Source organism: Camellia sinensis, unplaced genomic scaffold (genome assembly GCF_055761805.1).
Source record: "Camellia sinensis isolate YWXY unplaced genomic scaffold, ASM5576180v1 Unanchor12, whole genome shotgun sequence".
Taxonomy (NCBI): Eukaryota; Viridiplantae; Streptophyta; class Magnoliopsida; order Ericales; family Theaceae; genus Camellia; species Camellia sinensis.
In genome coordinates, this window is record NW_028128998.1 from 3,767,391 (window position 1) to 3,782,915 (window position 15,525).

At 45.9% G+C, this 15,525-nt stretch overlaps 1 protein-coding gene across 1 annotated transcript in view; it reads right to left on the reverse strand.

Moving 5' to 3' along the window:
• Positions 1–481: 481 nt before the first annotated feature.
• Positions 482–15,525, reverse strand: part of LOC145814720 (uncharacterized) — a 67,326-nt gene continuing 52,282 nt past the window's right edge. The window contains exons 5-7 of the mRNA XM_082911722.1: positions 1,648–1,759; positions 860–1,029; positions 482–727 (exon numbers count right to left, since the gene is read on the reverse strand). Coding sequence (XP_082767848.1) covers positions 482–727; positions 860–1,029; positions 1,648–1,759 — 528 coding nt within the window. The remainder of the gene's footprint in view (positions 728–859; positions 1,030–1,647; positions 1,760–15,525) is intronic.

The window sequence follows — 15,525 nt, forward strand, 5'->3', positions numbered from 1 at the left end:
TCAGCCATCTAGTATTATCCGTTGATCCATTCAGGTCGAACCACCCAAGCTGTACATCTCCCTAATCATGCTCGTAAAAAAACTACAGGTTATCTAGATCTTCTTCAAGATCTGCAAGGTTGTCTAACCTTTGGCTCGGGCTATCCTGCCTAACCACATTAATCTCCACCAATGTTGGCAACACCACTTCGGGCCTGGTTTGTATGGTTGACATGATATAGCAACCCGGGTCATATGCCCTTTCACAAAAGTCTCCAGGATACTCTGACAACAAACTAGTACCTCCCTCCGAGGTCAACAACCCTTCTGCTGCAAGTGTCAATACCACTGACCTGTGAGGCTCAGCATGTAGGTTAGATGCGGCCATCACGCACAAGTCTGTGCCCTCTAGAAGGAACAACATCGGTTTCGGTAAGTGGAAGGGTGTAATATATATGCTGGGGTCATAAGAGGTGGCCAGTGTATAAATAAGGTTTAGGTTTCAAGGTGAGGGGACTTGATTATGGGCTGGGAGTGGATTTGTGGTTACATTTGGTTTCTGAGGTGGAGTGATCACCTTGTTGTCAATAAGATCCTGAATCTTATGATGCAATCGGAAGCACTGGTCGATGTCATGACCATGCTGCTGGTGAAAAGCACAATACTTTGTAAGGTTATGCTTGGGTGGAAGAGGGTCAGGAAGTGGGTGAGGTTCTAAGGGTTTCAGGTGCCCTTTCTTGACTAGCACCTATATGGCTTTAGACAGGGTCATGTATAGTTGGTTAAAAGTCTTACCCTGAGGTCGGGTAGCGGTGGATGATGTTTGTGGGCCTATGTTAGTGAAAGGGTCGGCAGTTTTTGTTGTGGTGACAACACTTACATCCGATGGCCTCGCAGCTGTGCTACCACTGGCAGCATTGGAACTGCGAACAAACAGCCTTTTAGCCGGCTCCTTATCATCAGTAATAATTCGTTTCTTCATGGCATCCTTGAGTTGAACCCCCATCTTATGTAGTTCTTTGAAGGTAAATAGGGGAAGAACAATCATTTCTGCAATAGTTTTCCATGCAGATTCCAAATAACCATTATGATATGATCTTTCTCTAAAGGTTGAATGGTCATCATAGATGCCTTAGCCCTCCATCTTCCCACAAACTTAGAGAAGCCTTCCTTTGGCTCTTGACGTGTCCCCTCGAGATCACGAGTTGTGACCTCAATTTTCATGTTATAAGAGTACTGAGTGACGAAGGACTTGGCTAACTCCTCCCAATTCTGCTTTACTGAATCTTCCAATTTGGTGTACCAGATGGCCGCTATACTCAACATGGTGCGACCGAAGAGAGATAGCTTCGGTAGTCTAGTTAAGCCGATACCGTAAGATATTGGATAACAACCGCAAATGAACCATTAGGTCCCTAGAACCATCAAAACGGTCAATGTGCAGCATTTTGAACCGCTCTAGTAATGTAACCATTGACTCGGTGTATCCATCCTCTATGTCTGCAATGGAATTGACCCCTTGCACTTTTTTGAACAATTTCTCCAGTTTGTTGACCTTAAGTGCGGTTGGAACAACGTCGAACTTGAACGAGGTGTCAGTCTAATAAATCGATGCTTTGAAAGCTTGTGCTGGGATGAGTTATGTTTGGACAGGGAAAATCAGATTACCCTGGTTTTCTTGAGCACTGCCAGTATTAGCAGTAGCATCAGACACATGGATGGCTGCAGGGGTACATGTGATACAGAGGCCGTTGTTAGCTGTGGTTACTGTTGCTGTAGCCTAGTTATAACCTCAATCTAATGGGTCGTAACCTCGGCTTGATGAGCCGCATCATGGTGTAGACGTCTCCGAACGCACCGGGAGGATGAGTCCCGTTCTGTTCATATTGGGCTCACTACAGTTCGGACTCTCGAATTGTCACGGTTCTTAATCTATACCAAAGAGTCCAAATCCGGCAAATCATTTTTGAAAACAGATTTTTAGAAAAGAAGTGCCAAACATGGAGTGCTTTGCCAGATACAGAGTCGCCACCTATAGGTTTTATTTTTGGGGAAATTTAGGAAACCCTGACTCGTTTGCCTAAGGCCACGTGTCCGTCATCACCAAAGTTGCCTCGGCTCGAGGACTTGGGTACGATTGGGGAAGGTCAGCTATGAGGACCCCCGCTCGCCCGATCAAAGATCGGCCTATACTAACCATGATATCTAGTTTTGAAAACATTATGCATTCTTATTCCGGTTATTAGCCTAGATTTACTACATGATGCGCACAGCAAACAAGTATAGACTAAGTCGCCTATATTGGAACGAGACATGTCATGTTTGCTTATTTGAAGATGGTTTGATGATGCTACCCGCAAGTAGGCTAAAAATGCAAATTTTTGCCACCCTCAAGTGGGCTTAGAAAATATGATTTTGCCACTCTCAAGTGGGCTTAAAACTCGTATTCAATGCGTTGTTCTAATTTAAGTAACTCAACCTTCACCCACAGGCATTCAGGCAGTTATAACACGTAAGCACATAGCCTCATGGTAAGTTATGCTATCATGACAACACTCACACTCATGCAAGGATGCTAAAACGTAAATGCTTACCGAGTACTCCAAGCCAAAACAGAAACTAGTTAGTAATCATATGCATGATCCTAGTTCATGTTAAGATGGCTAATGCAACACATGCAAGATGCAACTATGATAGGCTCGGCTATTCTAAGATGGCATATGATGATGCTACAACTAACACGTATTCAACTTGGAATTGAAATACAATGCAGTTAGTATGATGCGCCGAGCCCGGTGCATGCAAGACAAATGTATGGATGCACGCATGCATGGCATAAGGTATGCTAAATTAAATATGACCTAATACTAACCATCAAAAGCAGGTAATTAAAAGGGAGAAAGAAGTGGGGGTTGGAAGACATGCACACACGCACCCACACTTATTACAAATTCGCCCTCGCTCGGAGGGACCAAAAGAATATACAAATTAATTAAACTACAAGCTAATTAATTATTACAGACCACTTAATTAATTAACAAATTAAATAAGCTAAGAAAAGCAGTAAAAGGCCTCTAGAAGAAGGATGGATGCATGCATGCTCGGCTTTGCTCGGAAATCCGTCGCCATGTCACATGCTGCCTCTGTTTACACTTCTTTGCACCTCTGAAAACTGCATAAGTCTCCAGGATGCTTTTGAACCACCTTCTGAGCACTGTGGAAGGTCACCGGCCAAAAGTAAAGGCCACCGGCCATCCATCGACCATGGATACTGATATCGGCCACAAATGTTTGGTCGATCGGCACTGTAGATGGCCGACCGGCCATGTCTTCCTGCAGAAACCTGTTTTGACAGCAGCGGAGGATAGACAAGGCATGGCAATGCATTTTCAAAGCAATGTTTGCACCACCACCCTCCTTATCATGTTCATGACTCAAAGGAGGATGGTCCTCGATACTCGGGCCACCAATCACGCATTTTGATGAATGATGGCCAAAGGTACCGAGGTTGCAATTTCAATATCAAATGAAGATGCACAAAAACACATAAGGAGGTCCCAACCTCTATCATGCTCGATCAAGAGGCAAGGAATGCACACACAAAGCTATGCGACCAAAGTATGCAAGCAAGATGAAATAGGACTAGTATGTGACAAGCATGTAAGTATGATGCAAAGTAAGCAACTTCGAACAATATGGTAAATGGACTTAAACTAAAGATGGAGGCCTCGGCCATGCCCAAAATCAGTGGCCATACACAATTGAAATTAGATAAGGACGCTCATGCAAACATGCCCAATGCAAGGGACGGAACCTAAGGCATCAAACGCCACTCTACCAAAGCATGGCAAGGGATGAGACATGACATACAATGACACGATTTCCAGCTCTGAAACATGATACACAATGGTCCCGAATCATACAAACATGCTACACAATGCAAGCTAGGACGCCCGGGTACCGAAACTAGTGAAGTGTGTTACACTAGAGGTACCCAAAGCAATGCACAAAGGGAAAAACCAACCCCAAATAGACCCTAGGTAGGTCTGAAACAGTGGGAAATTGGCCTAAAATGATGACTCGGGATGCAACGAAATGGAGCTCATTCAATGGTCGGTAAATGGGGCAAACAAGCCCGACTCTCAAACGCATTTAAAGAGATGAAAACATGGCAACATGGCATTCAAACAAGCTCTGAAATATGATGAATAATAGGCCCAAAAGATGGACACACCTCAGTATATGCATGGAATGGATCTCAAAACTCAAAGCTAAGCATGGACCTTGAACTACAAGCATGCAAAAATAACATCATTCGACCACAAGACCCAAAAATAGAGCTAGGGCAGTCCAAAATAAGCACACTATCAGTTTAAGGCATGGCCAAAATATGCTAGAATCAATGGCCTATAAAGCATGCAAGGAAAGCTAGTGAACCATGAGTTGTTCTACAACTATATGAAGCATATGAGGGCTCACCAAACCAGCCAAAAACAGAAGTATTTCATGCCAAAATATGCCCAAATAATCACTGAAACTCAGTCAACACATGCAAGAATGATGAGCCCCTTTGGAAAGCCATGCAAGGGGTTACTCTACACATATATGATAGACAAACAAAAGGGAAAAAGCATCTCTGGAAACAAGTTATGACAGCCCTAAAACCCACCAAATAGGCCCTGAAATTGGTCTAGGAAGCATGCAATGAAATGTCCCTTTGAAAGGCCTTGAATAGGATTGTTCTACACATGCATCATAGACATAAAATATGGCCAAAAGGGCTCTGGATAGAGTCAAGGCAGACCTTGAAACCCACAAAATAGGGCCTGAAATTTGACTTCACAACATGCAAAATGGAGCTCCTTTGGAAGGCCAACAATGCTAGTAAAGAGAACAAGGGGTGAGAGGGTCACCCCTCTCTGATTTTGAGGCTCAAAAACACATCTAAGCCACTGAAAATCCACTGGATTTCAGTGGCTAAGAGGCTAAACTAAGGCCATCACCAATGCTCTAATGCATAGCCCTAAACATGAAGGAATGAAGCATGGAAGGGGGAAGATGACCCCAAATAGAAAAGAGTCCTTAAACAAACACGTTTAGAAGATCAAAATAAGACTTTTTCTAGTTTATGTTGAAGTCCAAAAATGCTTGCGAATCGGGCTGAGCAATGGAGCAAAATAATGCAAAAATGGGGAAAATAGAGGCTTACCCTTGTAGCACAGCAATGCAGCCAACTCTGGACCAAGAAAGTGAGCTTCCAACCTCTGAAAATCAGCTTCAAGGCACTTGAATGGATGGTGGAGGTGGTAGGCTATGAGGTGTAGTGCAATGGGCCAAGAACAAGACCCTTTTGAACCCTCTAACACACCCAAATGTAGAGAGAGAGGGAGATATAGAGAGAGAGGGTGATATATATCATATATCAGATGTAAGGTCTGGTTGTTTGTTGAACCCAAAACAAAGGAGCAGGAGGGTCTCCTTATATAGACAAGGGAATGGCTCCAAGCTTCTTAAAGAAGCTAATAAAAGAAGGGTCAAAGGGGCCAAGCTTCCAAGAGAAGCTAACCCAAAGGTTCAAGCTTCTTGAGGAAGCTAAGACAAAGGGTCAAGCTTCCTCAAGAAGCTTGAGCAAAGGGTGCAATCTTCTAGAGGAAGTTTGGATCAGAAAGGGTGCAAAGGGGCCAAAATAGCCGCATACGCGTATAGGGGCAGGGTTTGTCCACCCCAGCTGGCACAGCTGGCATGCACCATGCCTGCAAGAGTAAAAAATGTGGTATCGGCCAAAAAAGGAGGCCATCGGCCAAATAAATGGTCGGTCAGCTATTTTGACTGGCCGGTAGGTGGCTTCCGTGGCCAAAAAGTGGCCGGTGGTGTCTAGATTGAAGCCCCAGAAGTTAGCTTTCCAATGGTGCAAACCTTGCATTAAAATTCCTCTTATACAAAAAGTTATGCCCTTTTTGGTGAAGCCGCCCAGATTCGGTCCAACCGGAGTGATGCCCTACTTCAATCAACCATGTATCCCCCACCCGAACTTGGCTTTAGGAGATTCTTGAGTGCAAAATGAAGCCCCAGAAGTAAGCTTTCCAACGGTGGTGGCCTCATAGCTAAAATCCAAGTATGCAAATGAATAAGCCCGATTCAGTGAGGGCTGCTCGACTCTCTCCTACCCGGATTCATGCCGAACTTCTCCCAAACTAGTTTTCTCCTCTCCTTTCCTTTTTTCTTCAACTCCAAACCCCTAAACAAAGTGTTTTGAAAGATCTTTCAAAGATTTCATCTCTCTTTCATTCATCTCCACTATGTCCTTGCTCGGTTTACCGAAAAGCGCAACATTTACCGAAATGCGAGCGTCAGAACATCGTAGGAACTTTATTTTCAAAACATTTTGAAAGAGAGGATTTTAAGATCTAAAATCTTTTGATCAAGATCGTTTTGGTCCAAAAGGGGTATGAAGTTGGGATTTGACTCTCTCATTGCTGAAGAATTTGAACCTTTGCCCTGCACACCTTTTACCACCAAGTAAACCATCAGTAACGCCCAGGTCATAAGGGCGATCAAAAATGGGGTGTCTACACATGCTGTAGTGTCTCAATTGTATGTTGTAGATTCAATAGTAATTCCTCCATATTGGCCAGGGGACACTGTGTCATTTAAATAGGTGACTGGTCTTAAGCTAGACTGGAAGTAGACGATTGTTCCCAAATTGGACTAAACACAGGTGAGCTGAGAGGTGATTGGTGGAAGAACTCGATTGGTGAATTTTATCTAAGCCTCTTTCGTCTTTCAACTGGTGATAGCGAAGCAAACACGGGCTGTCCCCAAACAAGATCCCTGTAGACACCCCATTTTTGACCGACCTTAAGACTCAGACGTCACCGATTGAGCGCTTGGTGATGTTGCATAATGTGCTTGTTCAGAAGCTTCAGAGTTGCGGCCGTGAGCCCTGCCTCCAGATTTCCGAACCCTCTTTTGTGCCTTGTCTCGGTTTGCGAACCAGACTCGGTTTTCCCTGTTTCTTTTCCTGAGGGAAGGGAGAGGTCCCGTAGACCATCTCTCAATGTCCGTAGGCTACATTTGGTGGCCGTAGGCCATTTTGCCCATTTCGGAGTCCGGTTCCCGGTTTTCGGAGCCGTCAGGCCGTGTGCCTCGGTTCGGGACCGCTTAACCATCTCCTATTGCTCTGATTTTTGGCATACATCCTATTTCATCCATTTTGAAGGACACTGGGGGCTGAGAAACCCACTTCGAGGTCGAATACCATTTTCGGTGCTTAACAGCCCATTTCCGGGACCCCGAACTGCGTGTTTTGGCTCCGGAACATTCGTTTTGCAACGGTTTTCGCTCATTTTTGGCAGGTACCTCTGTTTTATCACAGGGAAGGTCACTGAAGGGTGGGAGGCCAGCAATTGTTGCAGCAACCAGTTATTTCTCTTCCGGAGCCTCCCGGCGCCCGTTTTTCGCACTTCCGGGCTAATGTTGAATACCTTAGAGCTAGTGTTGCCAACTTTCAACCACATATCTGTGATCTACACATCTGGGAGGCCACTAAAAGTTGGTGGCCGGCCATTAAGGTCACCTGACCCTTTTGACCCCTTTCTTCCGGGCTAATGTTGAACCCCTTGGACCTTTTTTCTTGAGCTTTGAACCACATATCTGTGATGTACACATCTGGGAGGCCACTAAAAGTTCATGGCCGGCCAGTAAGTCAACTTGACCCTTTTGACCCCCTCTTTTTGAGCCATTGTTGAACCCCTTGGGCCCACTTTCTTGGAATTTCAATTACATGGTTGTGTTGTACACACATAGGGCTACCTCCCCAATATCTGGCCGGCCAGAAAAGCTCCTTGACCCTTTTGACCCCTAGCCGGCCGGCTAGGGGGTATGGCCGGCCGGCCACCTCCAGCAAAAGTATGAGGCCGGCCAGCTTCCTTGCACTGTACCCTTTCCAGCTGTAGGGCAATATCCCCCAGATATTTTCTGTATCCGGGGGATATTTTGGGAGAGAGTTATGCTCTCCAATTCACCCCCCTTTTACACCCCTTTCTTGACCTTATAACCAGCTGAGGGTCTTCTTCTTGAGGGTTAGAAAAATTCCTCTCCAAGCACAAACCCTAAACTCCATTGTCATCCTTCTCAATTCTCCAAAAAACCCTAACTTCTTAACCTTCATTCCTTCTACACCACCAAGCTCTACCACCACCATCTCATTTCCAGCAGCAAGGGAGGATTCTTGAAGGCTAAAGAAGCTGCAAATCAACCCAAGAAGCAACAAAAGCTTGGATCTTCAAGGGTAAGTTACACTTTGATCCTTTTGACCCTTTTCCTTGATCTATTTCTAAGCCTCATTTCTTTTTGGTTTCAAGCTTCAGCCCTAACTGAAAAGGGCCATATTTTGAGCTTATCTTCACTTCTCATTAAGGGCTCAACCCTGTTTGAGCCCTCCATAATACACTTTCTTCATTGACCATCTTGTATGTCATAGTTTTGCATGCTATTTTTGACCCATGAGCAATTTATTTTCGAGCATGTGGTAAACTGATTTAGGGCTTATTTTGAGCCCCTCTTCAACATTGGAGAAGGGCTCAACATTGTTTGGTGTCTCCATGTGTCACTTGTAGTTCAATCCCTTATTTGGACCCATTTTTTGCATAAGTTGATAGCCCTTTTGGCTTCTGTTTTTGGACCTTGGTCCGAACTGAAAGTGGCCTTATTTTGGCCTATACTTCATGTTTCATTCACACTTTTTTTCTTTTTGGTGATTATTTTATATACTTCATGTTATAGCACCTTTTGGGCCTTGTTTTGCATCCCATTTTTAGCATATTTTTATACTGATTTTGAGGCTTCCATATACTGTAAATGTTCATATTTTTGGTCCATCTTCAGTGTTGTAGAAGGAAATTTTTCATTTTGGGTTTAGCTTATACCACTTGCTTCATTACCCCTATCTTGGCCCCTATTCTTGTATGCTATTTTTTCCATACCTATATTTGCTGTTTGGCCATGTTTATAACTGGAAAAGTGCTTATTTTGGGGCTGTCTAGCTTCTGTCTTTGCATTGCATGTCCATGTTGTGCATGTTTAGCATGGCTATAGGCCATTTCGGGTGCCTAATGTTGCATTTCGGGACAATTTCATGCATTTGGTATCATTTCGCTACATTTCGGGACTGTTTTCCCCCATATTTTGTTGCTGAAATTCTATTAGCATGCTTGCATATCATCTTCGCCATGTTCCATGTCATTTTAGCATCGCCTCGGTTTGCGTGCCCGTGTGCACGCATTTCGAGGCACTCCATTTTTATCCGACGGCATCCGATGTGAGTGTGGCTGAGGCTCACTCATGTTGGTATAAGCCCATTTGTCATTTCCATGTCATTTTAGCATCGCCTCGGTTTGCGTGCCCGTGTGCACGCATTTCGAGGCACTCCATTTTTATCCGACGGCATCCGATGTGAGTGTGGCTGAGGCTCACTCATGTTGGTATAAGCCCATTTGTCATTTCCATGTCATTTTAGCATCGCCTCGATTTGCGTACCCGTGTGCACGCATTTCGAGGCACTCTATTTTTATCCGACGGCATCCGATGTGAGTGTGGCTGAGGCTCACTCATGTTGGTATAAGCCCATTTGTCATTTCCATGTCATTTTAGCATCGCCTCGGTTTGCGTGCCCGTGTGCACGCATTTCGAGGCACTCCATTTTTATCCACCGGCATCCGATGTGAGTGTGGCTGAGGCTCGCTCATGTTGGTATAAGGCCATTTGCCATTTCATATCATTTTACTATTGCCTCGGTTTGCGTGCCTGTGTGCACGCACTTCGAGGCATCTCATTTTCATTGCATTTATCATCGCCTCGGTTTGCGTGCCCGTGTGCACGTACTTCGAGGCATCTCATTTTCACCGCATTTATCATCGCCTCGGTTTGCATGCCCGTGTGCACGCACTTCGAGGCATCTCATTGTCATTGTATCTGTCATCGCCTTGGTTTGCGTGCCTGGGTGCACGTACTTCGAGGCATCTCATTTTCATTGTATCTGTCATCGTCTCGGTTTGCGTGCCCGTGTGTACGCACTTCGAGGCATCTCATTTTCAGCATTCCGTCATTTTCTCGATTCGCGTGCCCGTGTACACGCATTTCGAGGCATGTCATTCCATAGCATTGTGTATGTTAGGATTATATCTTAGTTGCATTTCATGCATATCATGCATATTGCATCATGTTCGGAATAGGAGTTAGCCCGGGCACGGGAAACGAGGTACATTTCGTACTCCGAGTGACGGAATGTGTCTCAATTCCCAGTCACCGACACTCCGGATTATTCATGATGGAGTTAGGTTTTAGCTATAGTTTCATTTGCATTCATCCTATATTGAGTTGTGCATTTCGATTCCTCGGCCATCATGCCTCGGTATGCGTGATTGGTGGCACGAGGATCGAGACATGCATATATCTGTGCAAATACATTGCTATGCCCCTTTCCTGCTCTCTGTTGCAGCAAAACGCAGAATCAGTAATTTTTTCTGGGCTTGGCACGCATTTCAAGAACAGGTGTAAACAGAGGCTAATTGGGGCATTCCGGTGGATTTCCGCGCAAGACAACCCGGACATGCATCGTCCATCAGAAGCAAGACAGCCCCTGGCTTGCACGCCAGTTTTATCTGCTTTCTTAGTTAATTCATTAATTAATTAGAATTCTGTAATATTATTTTGGACTGTAATATTCTTTTATTCGGGACTGTAATATTTGGACTGTATATTTATTCGGACCCTCCGAGTGAGGGCATAACTGTAATAAGTGTGCGTGAGTGTGATGTATGCCTTCCAACCTCACGTCTTTCTCCCTTTTATTTATCCGCTTTTGATGGTTAAATTAGGGCATGTTTGAATTAGCATACAGTATGACAGCATTTTTGCATCATTCATCTGTATTGCATGCACCAGGCTCGGCGCATCATACTAACTGCATTGTACTTTCAATTTCAAAGTTGAATACATGATAGCCGTAGCATCTCATATACCATCTTAGAATAGCAGAGCCTACTATAGTTGCATTTTTGCATGTGTTGCATTAGGCATTTCTGTATACTTAGGATTCATGCATGATTTCTAATAAGTGTCTATTTTGGCTTGGAGTACTCGGTGAGTTTTTATGCTTCAGCATCCTTGCATGCGTGTGAGTGAATGCCATGATAGCATGCTTACCATGAGGCTATGTGCTTATCTGATATAACTGCCTGAATGCCAGTGGGTGAAGGTTGGGTTATCTGAATTGGAGTAAATCATCAAATGTTTCAAGCCTACCTGCGGGTAGCAAAACCTCTTTCAAAAAAACAAACAAGAAGTGTTTTGTTCCAATTCAGGCGACCCGGTCTATACTTATATGCTGTGTGCATCACATAGTAACCTAGGCTAATAACCGAAATAAGAACCCACAATGTTTTCAAAAATTGATATCATGGTTAGTAGAGGCCGGTCTATGACCGGGCGAGCGGGGGTGCTCACGAAGTGACCTTCCCCAATCGTACCCAAGTTCCCGAGCCGAGGCAACTTTGGTGATGACGGACACGTGGCCTTTTGGCACCGAGTCAGGGTTTCCTAAATTTCCCAAAATAAAATATTTAGGTGGCGACTCTGTATCTGGCAAAGCAGTCCATGTTTGGCACTACTTTTTCAAAAATCAGTTTCTCAAAAACGATTTGCCGGATTTGGACTCTTTGGTTCAGATTAGGAACCGTGACAATCTGGGAGTCCGAGCTGTAGTGACCCCAAATGAACAGAACGGGAGCTAAACCCTCCCGGGGCGTTCGGGGGACGTCTACAGTTTCTGGCGACTCCGCTGGGGATTTAGAGAACTTGACTCGAACTCATGATATCTGTTTTTGACTACACTTGTGTGATTCTTTGCATCGCATTTGCATTGGTGCGCCTAGGACACCGTGTTTGCCATCTGCTATTCCTGAACGGTTTGCCGGAGGCTTGTCTTGTCAAGGCATGACCATAAGGCTGACCGGTTGTGGGCTCTGCCAGTATGGGAACACAAACCCCGGTTTTACCGGGGCACCCTCTTTGACCATTCGACCTAGTGCATATTCGAATCCATAGTGACCATTCCAAATTAGGACAGGTTGCTTACCCGTTTATAGGTTGTTTGAAACCGCTGCGTGCGTAGTGAAACCCTAGCTCCTGACAAAATAGGACAGGGAAACCCTACCCCAACATAGGGGTGTTTTGGCTCTCACTTATCTGTTATGTGCTTTAGAGTGCGTCTCTACAGGAATGCATGTATCAGTATATGAGTGTGGGCATCAGGCCTGCGGGTTTCAGTTCAGTATTGGCAGTATCAGGCCTGCGGGCATCAGATCAGTATATGAATTTGAGTATCAAGCCTGCGGGCTACGGTTCAGAATTATCATTATCAGGCCTGCGGGCATCAGCTCAGTATTGTCGACATCAGGCCTGCGAGCATCAGTTTGGTATTGCGGGTATCAAGCCTGCGGGCATCAGCCAGTATTTGAGGATTAATTATCTGCGGATATCAGATTCTGTTTCGGGGAACAATGATACAGGGATGATAATCAGTGTTTGAGGACAGTGTATATTTCAGCTTATTGACTATGTGTTGTTATGCCCGACTGTGTGTCTTGCATATTACTTTAAGCTGTTATGCTGCCCGTTTATCTGTTTATTTATTTCCTTTTCGCTTTATTTATCTTTTGCTAGGTCAGTTTTAGCACGATTGCTTCCGACCCAACAGGCATTCCCCAAGCACCTTGGACACGAGGTCATCGACTCCACCGATCTGAGGATCTAATAGACGGACAGCCAGTGTTCTATTCTCTACCCCCTGTTATCAGAAGGAAACCGAAAAGGCGCAGTGTGTCAGAACAGAGGTTGTCAGGGCAGTGGGTTACTCCATCGGAGGACTATAGGACTGAGGTCTCAATTACTGCTGCAGAAATAGACATACCAGTTAGACAGATGGAGCAACAGAATACATCGGGGATAGAGGCTCTAATGCGCCAGATGCAGGAGAGCATGAAACAGATACACGATGATGCCGCCCGTCAAGCGGAATTCTCCAAACAGCAGGCCACAGTCATGGCCCAACAGGCTGAGTTGATTACCAGATTGCAACAACAGAACACAGCGTCTGCTTCACAACAAATCCCTCCTCCGGCGGGGGTCCCATTACCCGAGAAGGCTCCTGCTATTCAGGACGTTCCTCCGAACACCCAAAATACTGTACCGACTGTCCAAAATTTACAAGAGGACACGAGTCTTCCAACGGGGCCAGCACCGCCCCCGATTCCACCACAACTGTCCAAGGTCCATACATCCAATCACCCGGACTCTCCATCCGAGGTCGAGGTTGATCATACGGCTCTGAAATTGAGCAAATTGGAGAAACTCTTTAAGAAATCCCAAGGGGCTAAGGCTATGCCGGATATCGGAGATGGATATACCGAGGAGGCCGTGACACTCCCCGATAGGTTCAAAATGCCACAAATAGACCGTTTTGACGGGACTGGTGACCCCATGGTCCATATCCGACTGTTTGCGGATGTCTTGCGGCCAATGGGCCTAACACAACAACAGAAGCTCTCACTATTCGGCCGAACCCTGTCGGGTGTGGCCTCCCATTGGTACGCAAGATTATCGGATGAGGTGAAGAAGAATTGGGACGAGATGGCTGAGGCCTTTGTCACACAATATTCATACAACACTCAGATCGAGATCACAACCCGTGATCTTGAAACGACGAGGCAAGAGCCCAAGGAATCTTTCTCGGACTTCGTGATCCGATGGAGGGCAAAGGCGTCGACGATGACTTTAAGGCCCACTGACAGAGATCAAATTCGGATGATTGTGCGCAATCTCCACCCCAAGTTAATGCAAAGAATGATTGTGGTCCCCTTCCCTACTTTCGCAGATTTACATGATATGGGGGTGCAAATAGAAGATGCTATGAGGCAAGGACTGTTTGACCAGGACAGAGAACAACCGAGGAGGACCTTCAATCGCAATAACAATGCAGGCCCGAGCGGCGCTGCAAATACGAGATCCTCGAAAGTTGGTATGGTCGCCACCACTCCCCCTCCCCCTCCAAGACCTATGACTGCCACACCATTCTCCGGCGCGTCCGGAAGTAACTCACAAAACAACCGATTCCAACCCCGGGGCCAAAGAACCTTCACCCAACTATACATGCCCCTGTCCAAAGTTCTACGAATATTGATCAGGAAAAATCATTTAAAACCCCTGGAACCAAAACCATTACCAAATCCACTCCCCCCCTCTTATGACCCGTCAAAGTACTGCGCATACCACCAACAACACGGTCACGACACCGACCGTTGTTACAGATTACGTCATGAGGTCCAAGATCTTATTGACAAACAGGTAATTGCGCCTCCCGATAAACCTAATGTCACAACCAACCCTCTCCCACCACATAACCAACCTCCCCCTCCCAACAGAATTAACTTCATCCAGACTGGGGTCGTGTCTTACGATCCTAGCATCTATATTACCCCCACCCACCTACCCAAGCCGGAGGTGCTCCTCCCCGATTGCACTGACCTTTTGTGCATGGTGGACATCTCCAAAACCCAACCGGAACCGGTGGTGGTGACCGTCGAAGACAGGGCAGGACAGATTTTGGGAGAGACTGAGTCTGTTGAATCTGGGACTGGGCAGAGTTTTGCTGAGGGAGCCTATGATCCAAGTAAGTACATCCTATCAACGAGCCGAATTGGGCTAAGTGTAGAATTGCCAGAGACAAGAGAACTATGCATGATCCGGGGGGATGGATCTGGGCTATGGACAGATGAGCCGACAACCGTAGAAGAGGACTTTGCTAACTTGCAATTTCTCGATGATCAGGAGCTGGAGGATGTGTCCATTAACTAGAATGATTATGAGGGATCAGAGGAGGCCACGGGATGGCTCGAAGATCAACCGGATGCAGTGGGGGAAGCTCAACCAAAACAGAGCCCGGCAGGGGCAGAAATATCAGTTGTGGCCGGAACGGCCGAAAATCAAGTTGTACCGCCGGAGAGCGCCGGTGTTAATAATTCCGCTCAGGACATGGGCATTACGGATGTGGGAACTATTGAACAAACAGCTGTACTGACGCAGTTGGAACAAGGGAAGTTTGAGGAAACTGAGAGAGCCAGAAAGGCAAAAGGCCCTGAGGGGACCGAAAGTGCTGTGTGCACAAAGACAAGCAATGCTGCGAGCATATGGACAGAGAGCACTGAGAGTGCGAGTGGACCGGAGCCAGACAGGTGTCTGTTGGCTGCCAGTGGAATGTGGTGGGAAGATGACGATTTGTGTCTTGCCCACACCGATGAAGACTGGGGGAATAACCAGCCGGATGATACTTGGTATCTAGATGAAGTGGACCACATGACAAGAAGTGGGCGGTACTTCAAGCCCCCACAAATAGACCAACCCGAGGCATCTGGGAAAGACAGAGAAGCGGAGAGACAGAAGGAGAAGCAGATCGAAGACGAGGCTGTGTTGAAACAATTAAAGAAAATA